This window comes from Sabethes cyaneus, chromosome 3 (assembly GCF_943734655.1).
Source record: "Sabethes cyaneus chromosome 3, idSabCyanKW18_F2, whole genome shotgun sequence".
Taxonomy (NCBI): domain Eukaryota; kingdom Metazoa; phylum Arthropoda; class Insecta; order Diptera; family Culicidae; genus Sabethes; species Sabethes cyaneus.
In genome coordinates, this window is record NC_071355.1 from 210,534,425 (window position 1) to 210,560,639 (window position 26,215).

Genomic DNA, 26,215 nt, shown 5'->3' on the forward strand with positions numbered 1-26,215 from the left:
AAAAGTGCGCATGTACTTCGTGTGCACAGCATTACAACTTCAAGTCCGTAAAGAATCACCGGTCTAGTAACGGTTTTGTACAATGTTACGTATGGTGGCAGTGTCGAGAGTATCCCCAAGATGAACACGAAACACATCACTCGATCCAATGATATCTCTGACCTGTTGCGTCAGCTTGTCAGGAAAATCATATTGGTGCATTAGTTGGTCTCGATCGACTATATCGTATGTTGCTTTGAAGTCATTACAAATGTGATGCGTGGGCACATTGTACTCCCGACATTTCTGCAAGATCTGTCGGATGGTAAAACTTTGATCCATAATTACGCGAGCTCTCAGATGTAGATGTGACAAACCACTCCTTCCGTCCATTCCTCCGTTAGCTACTCCTCCTCACAAATCTCGAAAAAAAAACAGTATAGTGCCGTTCCTAGCGATTCTAGGTCATGTTTATAAAGCTCTGCTGGTAAGCGTTCCTTACTGAGGGCTTTGCTGGTCTTGAGCAACCCGATTTCTCGTTTGACGTCTTGGAGATCAGCTACTGTGACATTACTATCTTCAATGGGTTTATTTATTTTACTTTTTCGGTGAAAATCCGCTTATCGAATTACTGCCGAATTCACGAGCCATCTCCACGATCCTCGGTCGGTCAACAGCGCTCATTCAACGGGTACGGGGTCTACTTCGAAGTCACGTCGTTTTCACGTATCACTAACGTACTAAGGTAAACAAATTCGTCGATCACTTCAAAAGTATCTCCACCTATCACCACCACAGCTCGAACATCCGAAGGGCTATCGCGCTCTCTTCCAACCACCATATACTTTGTTTTGGTAGAATTTATGATAAGCCCTATCCTCGAAGCTTCCTTCGATGTGTGTACGCTTCTTCCACAGCTTTACGGTTAACACACACCTGCACCGCCCTACTAGCACAGTTGTTACAAACCAGTTGTGGCAACTAGCAACCGATATATGACTAGTTTCAGTCATAAATAAATTTTTGCAACCGTATGTGCGAAAAGTGTGCTCGCAATTACCGGCCTGTATTTTTATTCCCAATCTGGGCGTTTATATCCCCGATGACGAACAGGCGTTATACACTGCCTTCACCCTTTTATGCAAGTCTACCGTCGTGCGGGTAGTGCAGTTTAATGATGCTGTAATTGAAGAAATGGCCCTTTATCTTCAATAGACACTACCTTTCGTTGAACGCCTTCCAATCTATTACTACGATCCTGCATATTGCCCAACACTACAAAACTCGTTCCCAGTTCGTTGGCCTTGGCAGTGACATCGCTTTGATAAATCTGGCCCTTCCCACCGCGGATGTTCCAATTCTTCCCTTCTTGGCGACAGATTTTCTGCAGAACTACGATACCAAGTTTTCGCCACCTGCGAAATTCTGCAAAATTGTAGCTCCGTGCACCAAGTATCCGTTTGTCGTCCTTGTTTCATCGCCTAGCCCTTTTAATTTTTCGTCTTCTTTCCAAAAGTGTTCATATGCAACAGACGACAGCCGTCTTGATACCGAGTCTATTGTATGTGTTTCTCCATGGAAGATATTTAAGGGCGAAGCGAGTGAATTTGCGTTGGATGGCTTTCAATCTCGACGGCCAAATACCAGTATAAGGGCTCCACACCACAACTGCGTATTCAATAACGGATCGCACAAGGGAGTAGTACGGAGCGCGCAGGCAATATGGATCCCGAAATTCCTTGATAAATCCCAAATTTTTATTGGCCTTCGCAATTATGTACGAGTAATGATCACGGAATGAGAACGTTCAGATGTACACCGAGTTCTTTGATAACGGATTCTCTATCCAGTGACTCGCCATCGATAATGTAGTTCCATTGAATCGGACGTTTTTGCGGTTGAAAGAGAACAATGCATCTATGCACACTGATGAGGAGCTCTTTCGTTTCGCACCAGTCGACAAAGTTGTTGAGAGGCTTTTGAAGCTCACGACAATCTTAATAGACTTTACACCAAGAAATATTTTCAAATCATCCGCATACAGAAGTCTGTATCCTCGAGGTATCACAGCGCATACATCTTTGAAGAATAGTAAAAACACCAAAGGTTCAAGATTGCTCCCTTTCGGGACACCAGATCAATTACGATATTGATCCGAAAACACCGCGGTTAACCAGATATGACCTCAGCTAGTCTACAATTACAAATACAATTTCATGCCCAACAATCCATTTTAAATCCAATTCCGAGCCTAATTTAATTCCAATTTCACCTCCGATTTCAAGTTCAAATTACACTCAAGTCTTTTTTTACACGGTTTGTTTTTTTCGATTACTCAAAAACAGTGCAACTTAGGAACCATTTACAAACTATGTGAGAAATATAGAGACTCTCCCAAATGTATTGAGAAATAAATGAATGGTCCCCAAGTTACCCCGTTCTTAATAATCGAAAAAATAAACCGTGTAACAAAAGTACTTGAGTGTAAGTCTAATTTTAAATCCAATTTCATGTCTAATTTAAATCCAATTTCAACTCCGATATGAAGACTAATTTGAAGTGCAATTTCAGGGCCAATTTAAGATATAATTTGAAGCTCAATTGTGGACCAATTTCAAACCTAATCTAATGTTCCATTTTAAAGCCAATTCTTCGTCGAATTGAATCCTATTTCAACTCCGATTTTAGCTCTAATTTAGGATCAATTTTATATCCAATGTGCAGTCCAATTTCAAGTCAAATTCAATTCTGACTACAATTCTGCAATCAAGTCCAATTCAAATCCATTTTGAAGTCCAAATTTATCAATTTTATCCAATTTTAAATAAAACGTACTAGACGATATCACAATACATTAACAACACTGGTCGCAGTGATGACTCCACATATGAAAAAAACCTTTACGTCCCCGACAAATTGTTGCCTAAAAAATAATTACAAAAATACAATAATATTCTTGCACCGGTTGTCAATTTGTTACCCACTTTATCATACGTCTATTGTAACATTTCTAAATAAAACAGTTAAGATCATTCAGTGGAGGTAACAAGCTAGATTGTATTGTCCCGCGGTTCTTAAATTCAGCTTTCGTTTCACTAGTAAGATTTTGATTATTTCTACAACAATTAATATAATAATGACTTCGAAATCTCGTTTGCTACCGTTTCTTAATCACCACAAAACCAGGATATAGATTACAACAGAAAACTTGACGATGAATAAATCAAACTAGCGGCCACATCCGCTATCGTGCGAGCAACCTATATATAATCAAACGCTAACGATTATCCAGTATTCCCCATTAGGTACAAAGCGCGGTCAAGCGGTCTAACCTTTTCCTTCGAGCTGTGACTTGACTGTGTTTCCCAGTGGATGCAGAAAATAGAAAAACCGAAAATAGTGCATGAAAATAGGTGTACGGAAGGAAATTCAACACGCAAAACTTGTTGCTCCTTCGCAACTAATAATTATTCCGTTGACGACAAGTGCAATGACGATGATGGCGATGATGATGATCATGATGCCGCCGATGCAATTCATGTTTAGCACTCGAAGAAAACTGTTTCGATGATGATTGCAGGAAAAGCATTTCTCTCCAGTCAGTCGTATAGTATTTTCTTCACTTCACCTCCCCATTCACCACGTGGCGGACAAATCCGACACCTTATTTAGTGTTGGTGGTGGACCTGCAAACAGGTGTGAATGAGGCCGTCCCTTTCTGATCGCTCTACTGCGAAAGGTGTGAATGTCGTCGTAACGCCTGGCTCTGGTTAGTCGCTCTCGGAGGGGAAAAATCGCGTGAAAAGTGTTTATTTACCTTTGACGCGAAGAGGAATTTGCTGAATTGTAATGTTGATAGGTCAGGTGAAATGTTTTCCCTGCAGACTTTTGCGGCAGCATTACTGCGTGTACCTACTTATCTACGTGCTTCCAATGCATATCGTTGTGCTGACTAAAGTGGAGCAAAATTGGATACAAATTGCAACATTTGTTGCACCAGCGGAAGGACTCCACCGAACTATTTATAGAAGATGGTTCAAAATTATTTCGTCAATATTTCGATTGAATAGTTAAAATTTGTCAGTTACGAAGTTTTAGATTAACATTTAAATTATTACAATGCTTTCAACTAATTAAAATAATTTGATAAAATAAGTCATACTCAAGTTAGGAAAAACCCATTAACCCAAAGCCAGACAGCTACGTAGGAGTCAAACGATTTGCTTCGCCCGAGTCAGAGTACATAAAGCAAATGCTAATGAGCTCCGCGAATTGCCACGTGTCGTGTAACCTGTCAAAAGTGTTGAATTTTCTTTATCACTGCTTCTGCTTCGTGCCATATAGCACGCGTCTAAGTTGTTGAGCCTGCGACACTAATCAAAGTTTCCCACTGACTACGATTTCAGCACCAAAACAAACCCGAATCAAACACCAGCGCCGTTCGAGGGACATGGTTTGGTGTGTAATCATAAAACAAACGGTCAATGTGCGTTGGGGGAAAGAGTTCAAGTATGCCATATATAAAACGGCAAACACGCACCGCCGCCGCTGGCTGGTCTGGACGGAATGTGCGGTACAATGGAAAAAGAAAAACCCAAATTACTTTTGAAGGTATGTAGCCCAAGTTGCTCGGAATGAGGTCATGGTTTGAGTTTGACTACACTTTAAAAGCAGTGCCGTTTATTGGGCAATCAAATCTGAGCTCAGGCGATCCAGTAGTCGCGAATCACGAAGCTTTAAATTTTTAAGACTACAGTCGCACAATAAAATTTAATTACATACTAGGGACAACATTAATGTTCTCTATTTTGCAGCTTTCGTAGCGTTACCAACTTGTGACAGTAAAATATTTCAACATTAGCAAAAATGGCAAAGTAAAACCAAATTTATATCTTGAAGCGTTTTTTTTTTCATCCTTCTCCTCCATACACCTAGAGAACGGTCCTATGCCCCATATACCTCCAAAGATGGTCCTATGCACACGACGTTCAAAAACGGCCAGTGCTTTCAAGTCCCCGTTAAGCATTGACCACGTTCCGTGCCCACGGTCACGGTCGATAGTATCGTAGGCGGCCTTAAAATCTATGAATAGATGGTGCGTAGGGACTTGGTATTCGCGACACTTTTGGAAGGCCTGTCGCAGCACATAGATTTGGTCCATTGTCGATCACTCGTTCACAAAACCGGCTTGATAACTTCCCACGAATCTGTTTGCTAGCGGCGATAAACGGTGAAAGACAATCTAAGATAGCACTTAATAGACGGCGTGATTACTCGATAGTTCTCACATTCTCCCTCCTTCCACTCCTACGGTAGCTATTCTGTTTTCCAGATCCTGACTATCACCTGGTGCAGACTGGTAGCCAACATATCCGGGCCCATCTTGAGAAGCCCCGCTGCGATACCATCTTTGCCAGCTGCATAGTTGTTCTTGATCCACCATCATCCGCCGTACTGATGTAGTCATTCTCCCTGCTGTCTTGGTATTCCGTCTCCTCGCCATTCATTATAGTGCTGCTTCCACTTTCGTTCACTTCACGTCCATCCGACAAGACTCCTCTGCCTTTATCCCGACAAAGCCTTTACGGAATACGTTCAGTTTCTTGTAGAATTGACACGTTTCCTGAGAACGATACAACTTTTCCATGCTGCTGTTTTTTTTTCTATATCGTAACACATTTGGCTGCAACATCAATGGCCTCGCAGCATTCTTCTGGCATACCCTGTCGAACCAGTCGTTACGTCGACTCCTGTCAGCGAACCCTATGGCACCTTCCGCTGTGCTTTTACGCTATCCTAGCAGTCCTCGAGAGGGGCTTCGTTTAGCTCTTCTTCACCCGGCAGCGTAGTCTCAAGGCATTGCGCGTACTCGGTAGCGGCCTCAGGTTACTTGAGTCGTTCCGAATTGTACCGTGGCGGGCGACGGTACCGAATGTTGTTAACAACAGAAAGTCTTTGGCCCGCTTTAACCATCAAAAGGTAGTGGTAAGAATCGCTGTTTGCGCCACGATAGATTCTAACCCTTTTGCAAGCCCGTGTATGTTGTGGTGTTCTCCAGGATTACCGTTATGGGAGGCTGTGCCGGGAGTAACCTTCGTATGGCCATATTTTTTGGAGGCGGCGGAGTCAATGAGTCGATGGCCGTTTCCGTTCGTAAGCGGGTGTGCGCTGAACTTTCCAATAACCGGTCTGAATTCCTCCTCCTGGCCAACCTGAGCTTTAAGGTCTCCGATGACGATTTTGACGTCATGTCTTGGGCAGTTGTCGTATTCACGTTCAAGCTGCGCGTAAAAAGCGTCCTTATCGTCTTCGTCACTTCCTAAGTGTGGGCTATGCACGTTGATAATGCTAATGTTAAAAAACGGCCTCTAATCCTCAACTTGCACCTACGGCTGTCGATTGGTCACCACCTAATCACACGCTTTTCCATGTTGCCAATCCCGATAATAGCTGTATCCAGCTCGTGTGTATTGCCGCAGCTCTGGTAAATGGTGTATCCATTTCTATACGTATGTACCGTAGACCCCTTCAAGCATACCTTCTGCCCTCAATAAGTCGGAAAGGATGCGGGTGCTTCCTAGAAAATTAAGAGACTTGTAGTCCCATGTTGCAAGCTTCCAAACGTTACTCCTTTTTGTTGCCTTGGTTGCTTGGTGGATTTTACGTCTACCTGTATTTCCCACATGGAACAAAAAGCGCAAATCGATGTGATCTATACTGATCTAAAAGCAGCGTTCGATCGTATTGACCATAAAATACTACTGCAGAAAATCTCGCGGCTTGGCGCATCTCGGAATTTCACCGAATGGCTCAGTTCCTATTTATGCGGCAGAGTTCTACGTGTTCAGCTTAACTCCTGCTTCTCTTCCCGGTTTACTAATTTGTCGGGTGTGCCCCAAGGCAGCAACATGGGACCTCTACTGTTTGTACTGTTTATCAACGACATCGCCCCGCTGCTTGGAGTTGGATGCAAGCTAATGTACGCTGACGATTTGAAATTGTACTCACCAGTTCGTTCTATAGATGATTGTATGCGGCTTCAGGGGCTTTTGGATATGTTCGCTGACTGGTGCAGGAAAAACTGGCTGGTCATCAGCATCCCGAAGTGCCAAGTAATGACTTTCCATCGCATCGCTAGTCCAATCTCCTTCAACTATCAAATAAACGAACAGCTAATTTCGAGAGTCGACCAAGTCAATGACCTCGGAGTACTGCTTGATGCCAAGCTGACGTTCAATTTACATCGCACCACTGCAATATCGAAGGCTTCCCGACAGCTTGGCTTCATCGCAAAGATTGCCCGTGATTTCAGTGATCCCCACTGTCTGAAGGCGCTATACTGTTCCCTGGTACGTCCACTGATCGAAAATGCGTGCATAGTTTGGTGTCCTTATCAACTGGCGTGGAATCTGCGTATGGAACGGGTGCAGAAACGTTTTGTCCGGCTTGCGCTACGAGACTTACCTTGGCGTGATCCAGCAAATCTACCACCATATCCCGAACGTTGTCGTCTTCTGGGTCTTCAAACACTCGAGCGGCGTAGGAAGGTTCAGCAAGCTGTATGTGTAGCAAAGATCCTAAATGGCGAGATTGATTCACCGACAATTCTATCTGCTTTGAGCTTCCGCGCGTCGCAACGCTCCCTCCGGTCAACCGGACTACTGCAGCCGAGTTTTCATCGAACAACTTTTAGATGCAACGAACCAATAACTGCCTGCATTCGAACTTTCTCTACAGTTGAAACCCTCTTTGAGTTCGGCGAACCTTCACATAAGTTTGCACAGAAAATATGTAATAGTAGTTTTTTATAAGCATGACTATGATTATATTATTCAATAAGACAACTGTGTCAGTTGAATTTCACAATAAAATAAACAAAATAAATAAACAAATAAACAAATAAATATGCCGATTGTTCCAGTCCGTATTTACATTACATACTTCCTGCACTGGTATGTCTTACGTCTGGCTTGCACCCAGGCCTGCACCAACTCCCTGTGTCGCCGGAGGACCATCGTGACACTACTGTTTAGCGACTCACACTGGCACGAGGATGATGGTTCCCCCTTCCCTGTCAGCATACGACCCTTAGTTTCCACTGGTCCGCTAAGGTTGGTCGTATTCCGGCTGGTACCACGAGGAGGTAGGGTTGGAAGTAGTAGTAGTAGTCGTCGTCGTCGTCGTTTGTCGTTTATCGTTTGTCGTTTGTCGTTTGTCGTTTGTCGTTTGTCGTTTGTCGTTTGTCGTTTGTCGTTTGTCGTTTGTCGTTTGTCGTCTGTCGTTTGTCGTTTGTCGTTTGTCGTTTGTCGTTTGTCGTTTGTCGTTTGTCGTTTGTCGTTTGTCGTTTGTCGTTTGTCGTTTGTCGTTTGTCGTTTGTCGTTTGTCGTTTGTCGTTTGTCGTTTGTCGTTTGTCGTTTGTCGTTTGTCGTTTGTCGTTTGTCGTTTGTCGTTTGTCGTTTGTCGTTTGTCGTTTGTCGTTTGTCGTTTGTCGTTTGTCGTTTGTCGTTTGTCGTTTGTCGTTTGTCGTTTGTCGTTTGTCGTTTGTCGTTTGTCGTTTGTCGTTTGTCGTTTGTCGTTTGTCGTTTGTCGTTTGTCGTTTGTCGTTTGTCGTTCGTCGTCGTCGTCGTCGTTTGTCGTTTGCCTGTTAATATTTTTTGAAACGGTGGTTCTACAATTGATGAAGGGACGGTAGGGGAAAGTAATGATAATTTTTGGTAATGGAGGGGAAAGAGCGGAAAGGTGAGGGGGGAGGGAAGTTGGTAGCTACGCTTAACAAGTAGTCGTTTTGACTCCTACCTTTTGTCCAATGCTGGAAGGTGGGGTCAAACCAAGCTGTAATCTGAGATTATAACCTGATTCGAACCCACAACACCCGCCAGGGCATTTGGCTCGCTGGTACCCATGTACTCTATCTAGCAGCACCGCCTAGCCGAGATTCGAACACGCGACGGCTGCCTTGTTAGACCAGCATCGTTCCTCGAAACCAACAAACCAACAACTAACTAAGCGGTTTTAAAGGTCAAAAAATTTGAAAAAGAAAAAAAATCAAAAAAGATAGAGATTTTGAAAGATCGCAAGATAAAAAAGATTGGAAGATAAAAAATCGAAATATTAAAGATAGCTCCATAAATTAAGAAAAAACAAAGGACCAGAAAAAGTTCCAGAGAATAAAAAAGATCAAGAAGAGAGTTAAAAGTCAAAAACTATCAAAAGATCAAAATAAGATCGAAAGCTCAAGGAGAACGGAGGTTCTAAGAAAAACTGAGAGAAGAAAAGAAGATATCTAAACTGAGAGGGCAAAAAAATCCCATTCAAAAGATCAATAAAAGATCAAAAAACAATTGAGATAAAGAAAAGGTCATCCGAAAAAGACAAAAATATTTAAAAAGTACGAGAGATTCAAAACGGATTAAAAGATTGAAAAGAGACCGGAAAATCGAAATATCTAGAAGGGGCGAAAACTAAAAAAATTAGAAATAGAAAAGATCTGTACACTAAAAAAATCGAAAAATATAAAATAAAATCAGATCAAAACTTGGTTAAAAGATAAAATAAAGATGAAGAAGCAAATCGAAAAATCAAAACAAGATCTTAAAATAAAATAAAAACAGATCGGAAAATTTAAAAGGCATTCGTTAAAAGATCACAGAATCAGATCTCAAACGATCAAAAAATCTAAACGAAAATATTTGAAGTTAATTCGAAAAAATTAAGTAAAAAAATGCAAAACAAAATCGCTAGATTTGAAAAAGAACAAATGTTTTAAAACGGATCGAGAAATTTAACAAAGATTGAGAGATTTTAAAAAAATCGAAAGATCTCCAAAAGATCGAAAGGTTTAAAAAATCGCAGGATCCACAAACGTTCGAAAGATTTAGAACAGACCAAAAATTAAAAAAAACTTGAACTTTGAAATGTCTAAGAACGAAAAGATACTAAAAAAGATTGAAAGATCTAAAAAAGATCAAACGATCATAAAATGAAAAAAATAATTAAATGAAAAAATAGTACAAGGTTTGGAAAAATTAATTCAAAATCGTAAAATCGTAAAACCGACAAATCGTAAAATCGTAAAATCATAAAATCGTACAATCGTACAATCGTACAATCGTACAATCTCACAATCGTACAATCGTACAATCGTACAATCCTACAATCCTACAATCGAACAATCGTACAATCGTACGGTCGTACAATCGTACAATCGTAAAATCGCACAATCGTACAATCGCACAATCGCACAAACGCACAATTGTACAATCGTACAATCGTACAATCGTAAAGTCGTAAAATCTTAAAGTCGTAAAATCGTAAAATCGTAAAATCGTAAAAACGTAAAGTCGTAAAATCGTAAAACCGTAAAATCGTAAAATAGTACAGTCGAAAAATCCCAAAATTCGAAATCGTGAAGTGGTAATATCGTATAATCCTAAAATTCGAAAATCGTAAGGTAAAATCCTAAAATTTGAAATTCGTAAAATCGTAAAATGTTAAAATCTTAAAATCGTAATATCGTAAAATCGTAATATCGTAAAATCGTAAAATCATAATTAACCGTAAAATCTTAAGATCGGATAGCCGTAAAGTCATAAAATTATAAAATGGCAAAATCCTGGAATCGGATTATCGTTACAACAAAAACAACGAAACCGAAATATCATAAAAATATTAATCAATAAACGGGCGGCACAACCGTAAAATTAATGGAATTATATTTTCATACCAAATCTGCTTTTCTTTTGACACCGTCAGATTTATATGATTTTCCTCCGTCCAGCTATGATTAATCACGATGTTCGTGAAAGTTGGTATAAATAACCTCTTACTTCTCCACGAGTATTGATTGTTGGCAAAGGCTAGTATGTAAGCCCAAATACTATCGCTCTGCTCTTGACTGATTTTATCGGAATTTTATGATGATCTTGAAATACTTTTCCATTTCTTTTCTTTCATTGCACGCCACGCTAAGTTCAAGAATAATCCCACGACTTTTAATGCCTAACAGGTGGCGGTACAAGAAAACGAAACTGTTAGTCTTCCACCGACTTTCAAAGACGCACTTATCCTGGGAAATATTATCTAGAGTAATTATTTTGACTTCTTCTAAATGGTCCGCTGATTAAAACTAAATTACCCATACTTACGTTATTTCTAGCTCCAACGTCGGATCCTAGTTCTATTAGCCTATCTATGATTGGGGTCCGGTTGTCCTTTACCGCGTACATAAGCGGTGTCATTCCCGTGGCCTGCAAAGAGAGAGAGAGAACCAAGAAACAATTATCAGAATGGCAACCGACATAATCCTTTGTGTGTTCAATTTTTTTTTCTTAAGTTTCTTAAGAGTTCTTAATCACTTCCTTTCGAAACGTGACACGTGCCACATTAGAGCAACAGTATTGCGAAGGAAACATCCGTCCAGCAAGAAATATCGGAAAAGAGGAAGGAAGGGGCTTTCATACTGGAATTGCCGGACGTTCGGTTATCAAACGACCTACATCTGGGGTGGGCAGTTTCGTCGTTCACCTGATACGGTCAGTAACGCTAGTTAGCTCTAACTGCGAGGACTTGCGTGTGTGTGTCGCAGTGCCAAATATCCGCATCATGCAATATGGTTCTTGAATTACCATTAAGTAACTCTGACAGGTACCGTCTAGGGGAAAAATGTTGGATGGTTGTAAAATGTAAAATGTGTAATAAACTGATTGGTGCCTAAATTTTAGTAGGTACTGGCGTATACTGGCGATCGAATACGTGGCATGATCGGCCACCGGTCACGATACCAGTCAAACAGCTTCAAAATTTGCATACTAATGGTTGATGGTATCTTTGCGGTTACCTTCACCAATGTATCATTTCAATAGAAACAGAAAAATGTCACAATCATAATACTAAATCACTCTAGACCTGCCGTAAAAACCATCTTTTATTGAGAAAATTATTTTAAGTTCTGCCACTTTAGCTCGGTCCAAGTGATTCAAAGGGGCACCTGCTCGAGGCTAGTAGCAAACATGTCAGAAATAGCAAAGCCCAATGCCACCCAGCAGTGACATTTAAGTTGCAACTACACCGGTTCATCGAAAAATATGAGCACTGCACTGCTCACCGCTCTTCAACTGCAATGGGAGCAAGCATCAAGCAGCCTAACCTTTACAAGAAAAATTACCGCAACATGCTTGTGCTCAAAGAACATGCATTGTAGGCTTTAGATGTTTAAAATATTTTCTATTTTTGTACTTATATACTACTCGCGTTGACACTAACAATAAAATAAACTCGTTCTACAGAATGAGTTTCACTATTTACCCTCTACCCACCAAGGAACATGCGTCACCACCAAAGGTTTCACAGCAAAGCAAGCGGATGGTAATTAGTGTTGCCTCGTCGGCGTTCACTACCCTGCAATTAGTTTTAAGTTACCATATCCTAACGAGCTGGAAACTAAAAATACATCCCAAGCACGGCGGGCCAAAACGATAAGCGCGACGTCCTTGAACAGGAACAAGTCTCCATCTTACGCGTGTACGCTAAAAAAAACAGCAAATAGCTTTCCCAGCACATTTAGCGTGACCGCTTTTCGCCTTGCTCCCCCCTTTTGGCAGAGTGACCGCTACTACGGGAGAAACGCAAACCACACCATCTATCATCGTCCGCCGTCCGGCTCGGGGGGTTCGAACCGGTTGGCGGCTGTTTGGTATAATTTTAGCTAAATTTAGTACTCGCAATTTGTTTGATTTATGCCAGCCCGGGACTACTCTAGGACGAAAAAAGTTAAATAGCATACCCCCACTTTAGGCAATTTGATTCATAGCATCGGTCAGCAGGATTCCAGTATTAAATTGTTTACAAAATTTCACTAACATTATAATTTGCTTGACATTTACCAGCGTGCTGGGAAGCTATATGGATTGTGATCTTTCGCTTAGAATCATGATTTACTAATAACAAGCCACAAAGAAATTTTTCCTAGTAAAAGATTTCATTTTTGAAAGCAAAATCGTGCTGAAAAATCAATTAAAAACTAAAAGAGCAACGTCCGAGCTGGATTACGAAAGCTTTTTATGCTTGATAGAACGACCAACTGCAAAGCGAGAATACACGAAGAGCTGCTTTTCTGTTTCTCCCGGATCATGCCGTAAAAGTGACAATAAAAAAAAGCCGCCACTGCCCTGCGTCAGCTAGTTTAACAACATTGTGTCACTGTAACAAGTAAGAAACGAACTCGAAAAGGACACAATAAAAAAGCAAAGGAAACATCAAACAACCGAACCGTTTCGCGCAATAACTGTTCCTAGGCCATTGACCGTCGATCTGGTTCTGCATTGCAAATCACTTTACGCTAGCGCAGCAGACGGCCATTAGCAAAGCTAAAGTGTCCCCTTGTAGTTCCTTCCGTCACGAGAAATAAAATCAACTTGGACACAAGGAACCGGCCAGTAGACCTATGCCAATGTTAGCCATCCTTTTTTCCATCGCCAAACCTTACAAACCTACTGCTGTTACGTAACCGATGTCATCGTTTCCATTTCGACAAGGATTTTCCGCAAAAATTATGCAACGGTCAGTACCGCATTTCAACAGTCAGACTAAACATTTGAATCAGCCTTGCATTTGCATTTGTAGCTTTGCGAAGCAGTGCCTGCATTCGGTTGATTCATTATCACAAGTCCCCCCTCCACTAAGCACCGAAGGCTGAAGGACACTGGTCCTGGCTGACTGTGTAAGACTGTCCTGCCACTGTCTTGACCACCACCAAGCAATAGTAAACAAAAAGCATTAGCGAAAATATGTAGAGCAAGACTTATGCCCGTGTGCCCAGGTATGAATGTTATTCACTCATGAACATAAATTTGTTCGCGAAACACGAAACCCATTCCGTTCAGTTTCTACTTTGCACGCATACCTACATACTAAGTATAAGAAAAGCTGGGTAAACCATCATCATCATCACCATCATCAGTAGCAGTAGCAACAGCAGCAGGTCGGAAGTGGTCAGGCATTCGCTAGGGCTATAATACTTCAATTAATTGCCATGATACGACTGAAGGAGTTCGTCTGCAGTTTTGCGTGTGCCACGGAGGATAAACTATACCTACTAAGCGGCAACTTGCGCTAAGACTGTGTCCAGCATGGCCTATCAATCGAGTGGTCCTATATTGGATTCAAGCTCGGCAATCGTCACGGCACACCACTTTTCTTTGTGTTTAAAGTTCAATTAGCATAAATTTTTGTTTCCTTGAAAACGCAACTAAAAATGTGATTTAGGTTACTCTGTAGATTGGCACGATGCTTGCTTGAATCAGCGCCACGTGATGTTTAGAAGCTTACACAGATCAGTGAGTCACTGGTACTTTTTATTTCTTATTTATTTATACACAGTCAACAGGTTAAAAACAACTGCAATGACTTTATTTAAATTAATCGAATTTACCCAATGCAATTTCGTAATCCATGTTGTCAAATGCAGCCTACTTGCGAGTCTTTCTCCATATGGCGAATGACAAAAGAAGTCAATACCATAAGGTTAATGGTGGTTGATCGCTTTGGGACGGACCCGAGTAAAAATGTATAGCGAAAAAACATTGAATTTCACTGTTACAAAACGTCGAAAAACTTCGAAAACCCACAATGAAACAGTGATAATCTTTGTAATAGTTACACTGAAGTTACCATAAATACCGTTGTTTTCACAGTAAATTTTAATGAAAACCGCCAGTTATACAGCGAATAAGGAGGTGATTAAGTGCTGTAGCACTAAATTTTTCGGCTTTTTCCCATACAAATAAAAACCAAAAACAGTGAACCTTGTGCTACATTCACTGTAAGTTTACACTATTTTACAATGAAGTTACAATGAAATTTAAGGTAAATTCTGCAAATAAAATGGGAGGCTTTCGGATTATTCGAGCTATTATGATTTTCGAGCCGCATTCATCGCTCATATTAGGAAAGTACAAGAGGTCAGTACACCTACATTAACAAATCCCGCTCTTTCCCCTTCACGCCTGGTCTCAATCTGTTAGATCCAATCGACTCTTTGTTTCATTAGCGTCTTCTATCGTTCCCACCGTCAATTGTAAAATCTACCGTTATAAAAATTTAATTGTTTGTACCATTGTATTCATTGTACCTCATTCAAGGTCAAGACATAAAAATAACCAGGTTGGTCTATGAGAACGAAGCCTTTCCCCAAACACCCGCATTGAGAATCGCGGCTAACACGCTGACAGACGAACAGCGTAAGTCGCAAGCGCCTGCATGGTGTCGTCGTCCTGTTAGCAAAACGAGTTAGAATAAACTTCTCGGTCGGCGGTTTCTAGTTTCTACATTAGACGGAGGAAGAGGCACAATTTGTGTCAAAAAATAACTCAACCTGCCAAGGATTTGACCTTAGATAGAGATGATTTCCAGCGGCCATTTGCTTCGAAACAATTTGCATTGTTGCCGAATTATATAAAAAAATTTCCAAGAATGGTACGCTGAAATTACAGCATAAAGTGTTGTAAACAGTAAAATTCATTGTAATCGTAATGTTTTTACATTAATATTTGTTATGCATTTCTACCCGGGGAACCATGTTGATCTGCCGAGATGTAGTCAAAAATTCAAGAACAATGGAAAAAGCTTCGAAGAAGCACACAAAGGGGCAACTCTTCAATACTTGGAAACGAATACTTCTAGCAACATAGATCCGGGCTTGCTATTGTCGTATCAATAATTTCTCTCCACTGTACTCGGCCCTGGGCAACTCGTCGCCGATTCGCTAAGCGTCTCGACACACTCAAGTTGCCTTTAAGCTAGACGGGCAATTTGGAACGTTGGGCCTCTCTATTCCTGGTGCTGATGGGGTTCTCGAAGAGAGCGGATTTCGCTGCACAGTCATCCGGCATCCTTGTGACGTGACCGGCCCACCATAGTCTCCCACCTTTCGCCAGGTGCACAATGGGCATCTCTCCAAGTAGTGCCTGCAGCTTTCTGTTTGTACTCCGCCAAAAATAGTCCGCAACACGTTTTGTTCAAATACGCCAAGAGCACGTCTGTCTGCCGTAAGCAAAGAAATAGTTCCAAATCCGTAGAGTACTACCGGTCTGACTAGCGTGCGGTCAGCTTTGAGCAGCGGCGTGTGCTTCGTCTTGCGGAAGGAAAAGTAGGTTCAACTTTCAGTTTAAATGTGTCGTTCTGTCCGTTCGTTTAGATCTGTCCATGGGAGGCAAACGTTAGTTTCTCTGGCACCTCTTCCTACCATATATCTGGTTTTTGACGCATTGGTTTGTAAACCAATTTTCGTAAAACCGTTTTAAGTATGGTGTAGATTGCCTTTACCGTCCTAAGGTTTTCAATAATGATTTCGAGGTCATTTGCGAATCCTGCTAGCACAGTTGTTAGAAAACAGTGTAAATACAACTAATTCCAGTCATAATTAAGTTACTACAACTAAAAGTGTCAAAAGTGTGCTACTTGGGAATGCTGGGAGTTGACTACTTTTGCTAATTAGTCATCTCGTTTCGTTATCCTCTCGCCGAATCACATCTTCAATAACGATGTTGAATAACATAAGGATACACGGAAAGAAATCCTATTACAATACCATGAGTGAGATCATCAAAACATAAAATTTGAAATGCTGTGAAATCATGATTGAACTGCTATTTCAGGCAGCACTCATGATTTTGTGTTGAAATTCGAAGCAAGAAGTTCGTGTTATCATGATTATCATTCGTTTCTGAGAACGTAAGCTAGAATTAACTGGTGACTAATTCTCGCTGAAACGGGGCCACTACTGTTACGAGATCTTTAAATAATGGAACTTTTGCGCTTAATTGGTTGAAAATGGTTAAAAAATAAGAATTACACTTTTGATACCTCGAAATAGTGGATCCCTCGTTCGCCAAGGGGCCTAACAGTTTCAAAAAAAGTTGAATTTTGAGCAAACCTTGAGATCTATATCATGTGATGTTTCATAAATTGCCATGAAACTTGTTAGTTGTTTACCCGGTTCTGTAAAGAAGAAGAATAGGGCTTTCAAATGGAGTAAAAAATTGTTTAGCGGCCATCTTGGATTTGGTCGCCATATTGGATTTCATCATAAAATCGCCGTTTTCACCATGAATCCCCCAACCGATGTTCATTTTAAGACCACCATTAAAAAACTGAGAAAAAATGCTACAAGAAACATTCATAAAACTAGGTGTGCAATGGCATTAACTGAATGAAACAACCAGTTATTTGTAGCGTCAACTATAATTTAATGACTGAACGGCCAAAATCCCCATCATTTCTAAGCTAAAATCCTGAAAACATGAGTCATTTTGCTCATTTTGGAGATTGAATTTCTATACGTGTAGTCCACCCCCTTGCCGCAACCCTCTGCAAGATTCGAATGGACTCGAGAGTGCCTCCGAAACACGCACGTAACACATTTCTCGGTCCAGGGTAGCTTTGATCAGCCGCGACTGCTCGACTGTATCGTATGCTGACCTAAAATCCACGAAAATATGATGCGTGGGCATTTTGTAAACCCGACATTTCTGGAGGATTTGCCGGAGAGAAAAAATTTGACCCGTATAAAGAGTTTCAAATTCGACAAGCTAGTTGCAAACGTCGTAATGTTAGAGTCCTGTTAGAGCTCAGGGCTATAAACCAAAAAGCCACGTTGGGAGTGCCGTAGATACATTAGGATCGGTTCCAGGAAATCCTTAATTATGGTTCAAACGTGTAATCGACCTTCACGGATTTGAACCAAATTTTGCCAGTTTGTTCGTTTTCGGTCAAAAAGTAAAAATCCAATATTTGGTACGGATCGAACATTCCCTCAATTAACCCATTATGACCCGGGTATACCAAAATTTGGACCAAATGAAGTGAAACTCTGTAATTTATTATATTACGGCTCGAATGTGTCGGGAAACGCAAAATCGTCATTTGGAATGCTTTCAAGGCCAAAATATCGCAGGTTTAATATTTCATAGGGTCAGTTTCAAACAAACAAATTACAAAGATTTTTACAGATTTCTTATCGAATTTTGTGATAGACTTTACTTATAAATACCAATTTACATGTCAGGTAATGTTTCGTCACTAAATGTAGACTTTTTCATGCGTTTTGGAGACAAAGTTGTTCCGCCATTTTTTCAACTTTTTCCGCCATTTAGGCCATTGCAAATCATATTTAAAGTTTTTGTCTACCTCCCCCCCCCCCCTTGGAAATTGGCTTGAAAAATCGGGGGGCAAAAAAATAATTTGTAGGATATGAGTCAAATTTCATTTTATAAAATCAATTGTCTGTGGGATCTACAGTCTAAAAACTCGAAAAATGAGTCTCCGAGTTGAATAAACGCTTCTAGCACGAAACAGAAATGGAAATTCAAACAATGGAATTTCCGAAAATCGTCCAAAAAACTTTTCCTTCGTTTTTGACTTTTTTCGTATACTTTTGCATAGAAAATAATAACGTATATATTATAAGCAAGAATAGATTCGGTTTTCACGTTTAAACCTTAAATAAAAATTCTTAAAATCCATGATTTTTTTTGCCCCAGTGGCCGAACACCGGAAGGACAAAAACTTTATAAAATATTTGTAATGGCCTTATCACAACTTTGCACTGTTGAAAATACAGATGAAATGACAAAAACTGACAAATTATATCACACACACATCAGATTGATGTCTTATCTCTCTTGTAGTTATATATTAACAATGCTAACTATTGTAATTCAGCAGTAAAAAAGTTTTGAAGGCGAGGTATGATATATCATACGCTAGGACGTAATGGGTTAATGGGAGCCTCCATTTTTAAGGAAAATATCCAATTGTGTCAAAACCTCTTTTATTCTTTTGCTTATATCTCCGGAAATATTAAGTTTAGAAAGACACTATTTTTACATTTTCAAAGGAAATCATCCAAGGAATTCGAAAAAAGATATTATTTTTGAGCACTAGTGCAGCCAAACATTTTTAAACTTAATTTGAAAACTAAACTTACATTTTTCTCTCAATGAAAACAATTTCATTTCAAAAATTTCAACTTCATCGTGTTCCGCAGATTTTTTTACATAAGAATCATTCATGGCCCCGAGGTATTCTTTTCCGATCCCGAGATACAGCGTTTTAAAGCAAGCAGTTCCCCATTTTTAATGTAAAACTATGAGCAAAATAACTTTTTTTTTAAGCAGTAAATTAAAAATAATATTTTTTTCAAATTCCTTGGATAATTTCCTTAAAAAATGTGAAAATAGGGTTTTTCTAAACCCAATACTTCCGGAGACCAAATTTTCAATTTTTGCTTTCTGACCGAGAACGAACAATCTGGCGAAATTTTGTTCAAATTCGTGAAGGTTGATTACACGGGGCTCGGACACTTCGCGTGGAATGACCCATATGGGAAATGTGGGATACGTTTGGATAAGATACTAGAGGGCTGACAGCTGTGTTATTCTACTACCTTAGATAAAGAAGGGTGAAACTTTCCCGAAACGGCGAAAGTGCGTTCAAAACGCGGCACCTACGTCAAAGACGGTGGTTGTAGGCTCAGTATTGGGAGCTGCGCCAAAAGTTAAACGCGGTCTAAAGGAAACACCGTGCTTGAAGCAAACTCCGCGCTAGAACTTTTGCCTGAATGTGGTAAACAAACATGTTGTTCACATAACTGTGTCGACAAAAGTTACTAAAACTTTATGATATGTGTGTAATTTCTTCTAATAATTAAAAATCGATCCGACAATCATGAAAGAGCATTTCATTTTTGAGTTGCGCGGTGGATAACTTTCAATGAAACTCACAATAGTAACATTTCTGACTAGCGCCGATCTAGCCCTGCATCCTTTCTCCTTGGATTTTAAAAAGGGAACACCCTTGGGGAGCAGCCAAGAAGATGACCCCGCCTAAATCTAACACTCCTGTTCGATTGCAGGATCTTACCGCTGGCGACTCCGCAGAAAAGGCAGGTGACAGCGGTAGTAGGAAGCAAGCAAGCAGGTTTCTTTTGACCGAGGGTCCCGAGGAAGTATCGCAAGCGAACCATGGATCTCGAAGCGGGAATGGTGCCACTTTCCGCTAGTAGCAAGCTGGAACAGGCGAAAAAGTTGCTGGACAAGTTGTACTCGTTTATCAACTCGAGGTCTAATGTTCACCTAGACGAGAGGTTAGGAAGCGGTACTGGCTGGTACGAGTAGGACCAATGAGGAGTGACGGTCTGTTGAACGGAAACCGCCTACCGAGAGGCACACAAATACTCAAGTCAGTCGGGAGGAGTTCTTTACACCCGTTACTGGTGGAGAAAGCCTTCACTCTTCCATAAAAAATAATGGCTTGAGGTTAATAAACAACAAACCTGGTACTTGGCTGGGGGAGGTCTGCTTTGACAAGCGAGTGGTCGTGAGTTCGAATCTTATTAGAATCAGGCCATTCGATGTGAAGTGACTTTAGCGTGGGTTAATTTTCAGTCCCCTCATTTACCCTTCCTTCATACTGAATTGTATATTGCCCTAACCTCTGGACAGTGCACAAGTCACTTTTATAGTTTAAGTATACTGGTTTGGTTAGAGGAACGCAATGAGTCCGCGCCAGGGACAGCTATAATATGGGATAGTACTGACAGAGAGGAACGAATGGGTAAAGTAGAGCAAGCTTTGAAGGAAGAGTAAACCCAAACCCACAACCCAGCATAAACTAGCAGCGTCAATAGCGATTACAGCAAAAAGAAATGCAGTGCAGGTGATATCACAATAGATCAACACTACTTATCGCAATGATGATTCCGTACAAGAAAAAGAAATCTGTAATACCTATTACGCACGTCAGAACATTCAAGAGCACAACTAGAGACTCCAAACTAGACGGGGCTGCTCTCAGATCGACCGCGTTTTTATTGACGGCCGGCACTTTGCAGATGTCACAGACATGCAGTCTTTCCGTGGACACAAACCTTGGCTCGAATTACTATCTTCATGCTACGAGATCCAATATATTCTACTGAAGTCACGTCCACTGAGCGGCTTGGTTAAGAGAGCCAAAGAATGACAGAAAGGGAAAACTGTGTAAGAACTCATACGATGGGTACAACTGTGATACGCCACAGACTCGACGACTGACTTGTTAGAGCAGTGTCATACCTCGAAGCCAACTGAAAAGTTGCAATAACGGTGAGGGGAGCCTGATTACCAATGTATGGGAGGTGGCCAGGCTTAGGAAATACCATTTTGATATGTCTATGAGCGGTGAAGAATGCAAAACCGTCGATGAGAACAGCATAGAGATTGAAGATGATGTCCGTTACGGGCATCCTTTTATGTTACGCTTCACACAGGCTAAAATATTTTCTTTGCGTCAGACCATGGGTAAATTCCGGGAATTCAGAACTCCCCGCCTGTTTGTAGATTTTAAGGCAGTGTACGATTCAGTGAAGCAAAACTTTAAATAGCGCAATAAAACGGTTATCTCTCGGAATCTACCAGTTTACTCGATATCGCTGTAGTATGTCTTCCCTGTAATGGCAGCTTGCCGAACTAGGCCAAAACTTCGCAGATCCATTATGAGCTTTAATGTTCGGAAAATACGTTTTTTAGGCATTCCTAATTGTACATTTTGGAATCCACACACTTTCTTGCCCCAAAAATTAGTTTGTTCATTCTCAGTTGCAAGAACCTTGCCAAATCATAAACTTTCTTGCGAATTTACCGGCAAAAGCAAATTTGAACTTGCTAGAGACATCACCTCGACCAGTGGCTTTATAGAACTTTTGTCCGGGCAGCATCTCATAATCTATCTGCCCGTATTTTTTATCCTCCATCAAGATGCATCCCTTGTACTTCGTCAGAACCTCATTGTACAACTTCCGGATTCTAGCCGATCACGAAAATGTTTGAATGGACACTGCATGTGGTTAATTTAGCCGATTTCAACAACTTCGCGATTTTTTTTTTGAACCAAACCATGTCTGATTGTCGATGCGGTAAAAAATTAATTTTCGGTTTGCGGCTTCTATCAAGTATATTTTTTTGAAACAGTATTGATCGTCGCGAACTGTTCAGCACTGAAAACAGAAACCTTTCAGAAGAAATTGCTGTCAAAACATTCGATATTCAACTACTAGGAGCGCTGCAGTAAAATAAATATTGCGTTCCGATGTTAAAGGGCTCGATCTTTATAGTTTAATTAAATTTATTGTTTAATCATTTTTATGCTTATTTGTCCAATGTAGATTTTTTGATGAAAAAATTTTCAATTCGGATGACCTTTATGAATTACGGGCTATTGGTGAGATCGGCGGAAGGATTCAGAGTACTTCTGTGCTCACAATTTATAAGAACAATTTAGAATAATTCAAATTTGGATTTTGTACACCAGGGAAACTTAATCTGGCATTCATTACTTACAAGATAAGCTCTTCAGATTATATTTATATTCTAACAAGATTGAGAACATCCAGATGCGACGGATCTATCCGAACAAGAAGCAATATAACAAACAGCTTTGATGAGCTTAAGGGGCAATTGCGAAGGATTTTGAAATGAAAATTTTAAAGAGCTTAGTTAGAAGTAAGTCCAAAGGATTTTGCGTTTTTAATATTGAATATATTCAGAAAGCAGAATATAATATGAAATATAAATGTAACATTCATGGGCTGTTACAGAAAATAGATACTAAATTTCATGAAACAGCAAAAATAAATTTTTGATTCCGATTTTCAGATACAGCCTGCATTTGGTTATGTGATTTCTGAATCCAACTAAATCAACAACTGAGTTCCAAGCCCCTCGAATTACATACGCCGTTAATCTGTCTCCTAGGAAACAACCAACTTACCGGATCCATCACTAAGGCAAGCGGAGTCAAATTCGCTTCCTCGCCACCGGTGGCTACCGCCTTCTCCAAGCCTTTCAGCACAGCTTCAACGGGAGCCCATTCGCTCTTCATGGCCAGGGTAAGAACTTTCTGGGCACCGTCGCGGACCGTCGCGCCGGCACTGCCAGGCTTCGGCTGCGATGGTTGCTCAGGGTCAGCCTTATCCGACTTTTTGTCACCGTTGGCAGCGGAAGCGTCATCCTTGGAGGCATTTCCAGAGGAATCGCCTTCCGCCTTGGCGTTGGCTCCCGGTGCGTCACTATCACTGGGCTTCTTTGGCGGTCCTTTACCACCGCCACCGCCGCCGCCTTTCTTCGCACCTCCTCCAGCTCCGGTTCCACCGGCTGCTCCGCCACCCGGTGCTCCACTACTTCCAGCCGTGGTTGGTGGCTTCTTTGATTTATCCATGTTTACTTCGGCTCCAACGATCGGCAATCACGGAATCAATCAGTTAGGTTTTTCAGATTTAAACTATTTTGCCATTCAGATTCACACGACACGCTGTCTTCATTGCTTCGAGTAACTCTTATTTGAAGATTTTGTTAAACATTTCACCACGAGTCGCGTACGTCATTAAACTATTTATATTTAATTTATGACATGATCTAATATTGTAACATGTGTGCCGGTTGTCACTAGTTTTTAACTGAATTCAATTTAGATTCGTTTCTGGACTGCAGTAAAAGTCGATTGCGACATGAAGAAAAAATCGATTCTTCTACACCACTGTATCCTTGAAAATAGTTTGCTCTAAATATATTAACATTCACTAGCTAACACTACAAGATTGAGTACAAACTGCACGCCTAGAGATAGTGTCTGTACTATTTACAAAACTATTTACACTAATTTCGGTATTTTTTATTCACTAGACTACAGATTGCCAGTGCTAGAATTCAATTTACGCAAGAGGCAACCGCGCGAGTACGACCTTTCTCTTGCACAATCTCGACTAGAATAGCCACGGGAAAATTTTCATGGCACCCGAGAACATCTAATTAACACACTTTCGCTCTACTTGAACTCCTTTTCGGGCGCTAGTTATTGTGATTTTTCTTTTCCACCAGCGGCAGAACTGCGTCCAGGGCAGGACACTATTCACCCACTTCTTGTTCAGTCAATGGACGACGTCCTTATGTAATAACGGTACCGCACTCTCCAGCTCCGCACCGTTCCGTTCCGTTCCGTTATGTATAGCTAAATTTGGGAACTCGCGAAAGCTCAACAAAGAAAACGGATTAGCGTCCGAGGTAGCGAGAATGAAACAACACAACTTTCACGAAAGACTAGCTCAAACAGGCAGTTCGAGAATCTCTTCTCTGTACAAGATATTACTTTAATATTTGATTTTAAGTTCGAGAACCGCAGGAAACTTCAAACCATCCAACTCGACGTCTCGCAGTTGTCTGAAACGACGCGAGTAAAACCTCAACGGAGGCACCTTTTCGCCATCATCAGCATCGTCCTCGTCATCGTCTTCAGACGACTCACGCTTCCCCGTCCACATGTTCTCGCACATGTAGAACAACAGTCCAAGGCTCCAAACAGGCCGAAACTAAAATCAAACAAGGAACCAGCCGCCGTTCACTAACACTAACGTTACTCGAATCCGCGTGTTTTTGCTCTGCTCGCTCGAAGGAATTCGCACATGGTTGTGACGCGGCGTCTTCCAACGTTCCTCGCAATGCCCAGCTTGAGGGAACGCTCCACGAAACCGCTCGTTGCCTCAGGAAACCGGCTCTCACACCAACACAATTTTGGTTGGAAACTTGCGTGGTCACCTGCCAGCACCCACCGGTACCCACAAGCTGTGTAAGGATTAGTTAGTCGGAGTAATCCCAACAACCGGAAAGAGAGAAAAACTAGTGCGATCAAACTAGGGGAAAAAGGCCGGTTGTTTTCAAGCATAAACAAAACCTGAAGCTGAAGCAAACGTGGTTTTTTGGGCTCCCGCTCTGTGGGTTAAACGGTTACGCAGCACGGGCTGCTCTGCTACGGGTGACGGTTGCTAGTGGATGGGGTGGAAATTTTACTCGCGAGAAGCGAGTTTAGTGGTAAGGAGGTAAGCGGTAAGGGAGTAGCGAGACGAATGCAAATAGTTGTATCTGAAAGTCACGCTGCAACAGAAATTGTTTACATTAGTAGTGTCACTTGTAAGGCTATTGCTTATTAAGTAAGTGAATTCTGGTAATCACGTAACTTAATTTGTTAAAAGTAGTTACTAGTTTGCTGTCGATAGCAAATTCTTAGAGTGGCATGGGGTAAAAGAATTTAAAATGCTAATAGTCTCCACCTTTTTGGTAAAAATTTTTTATCTTCTTCATCGCAAATTGTCAATTTGAAGAATTCTATCTTTAATGTTGCAAAGACACCCTGCCCAAAGTCAGCAGGTTACATCCCAACTAAAACTACCTCTTCTATTTCCAATGGCAATTATTAGGCATCTCCATTTGCCACCCATCGAAGGGAAAACTATTCGAAAGTGTCACCATGCCTTGTTACACGGAATGTTGCATGCTGTGTACCCGGAGCCTTCAGCGTGTTGCAAAACATCAGCATTTCGCTTTGAGTCCAGGCTGTAGCACGAGCAGCAACAGCCGCCTTGCGACATAAAACATCCTACACGAAGGTCCAAGCGACGAACTTGCTTCCACTATATGCCCGTATCGTGGAATATATTGCCGGCAGAAAACATGTCTCCCACCTTCACCTATGTTTTCGCGCGTCTCTTCCCGCGTGCACTTCAGCTATCACATCGGTCGGCGATATATAGGACCATTCCTAATTTGCATAATCGATTCCTCCGGCTTCGTTCCACTACTGGCCGGTGTGATGTACACCGGTCGTGCATAAATATGTGTGTTACTATTTTTGCGTCCTGCGATGCAAGCTGCTATCATCGAGTGACGACCCTTTCGGTAAGGTTTTTTGAATGAACTGAATATGCGTCGTCGAAACTATTCATTCTGGCAGGTCGTTGATGATGGTTGTTGACAATGACAGATAAAAACTTACTATGAAGTAAAATTCCAGAATATGACAATGGATCTACGGATATAGCCGTTACTAGAGAGGAGGCTTGTTTAATCGAAATATTTATAGACACCAGAGTGATGTTTCTATAGATGCGTAACAGCGGCTTTCCGATGGGCGTAGTTTTATTTAGAAAATTAAATTTGTTTTGATGGCGCGGGACGAGGCCGGTAGATAGTGCCAAGTGGAAAAATATATTATTTCAGCTTATTGAATGTTAAATTTGAAAAATTAAATTTATTTCATTTACAATCATTAGTCAGACAGAATATTCTAATTCTATTATTTTAATTTAAGACTGTTTTATTACACTGGCAAGCCAAACACCTACACCTTCATAGTCAAAAATTGGAAATTAATT

At 41.0% G+C, this 26,215-nt stretch overlaps 1 protein-coding gene across 1 annotated transcript in view; it reads right to left on the minus strand.

Annotated features, from left to right (window-relative positions):
* The window catches only part of LOC128741828 (serine/threonine-protein phosphatase 6 regulatory ankyrin repeat subunit A), a 138,645-nt gene extending 115,416 nt beyond the window's left edge, over positions 1 to 23,229 (minus strand). The window contains exons 1-2 of the mRNA XM_053837911.1: positions 22,783 to 23,229; positions 11,124 to 11,225 (exon numbers count right to left, since the gene is read on the minus strand). Of these exons, the coding sequence (XP_053693886.1) occupies positions 11,124 to 11,225; positions 22,783 to 23,229 (549 nt within the window). The remainder of the gene's footprint in view (positions 1 to 11,123; positions 11,226 to 22,782) is intronic.
* Between the last annotated feature and the right edge of the window lie 2,986 nt (positions 23,230 to 26,215).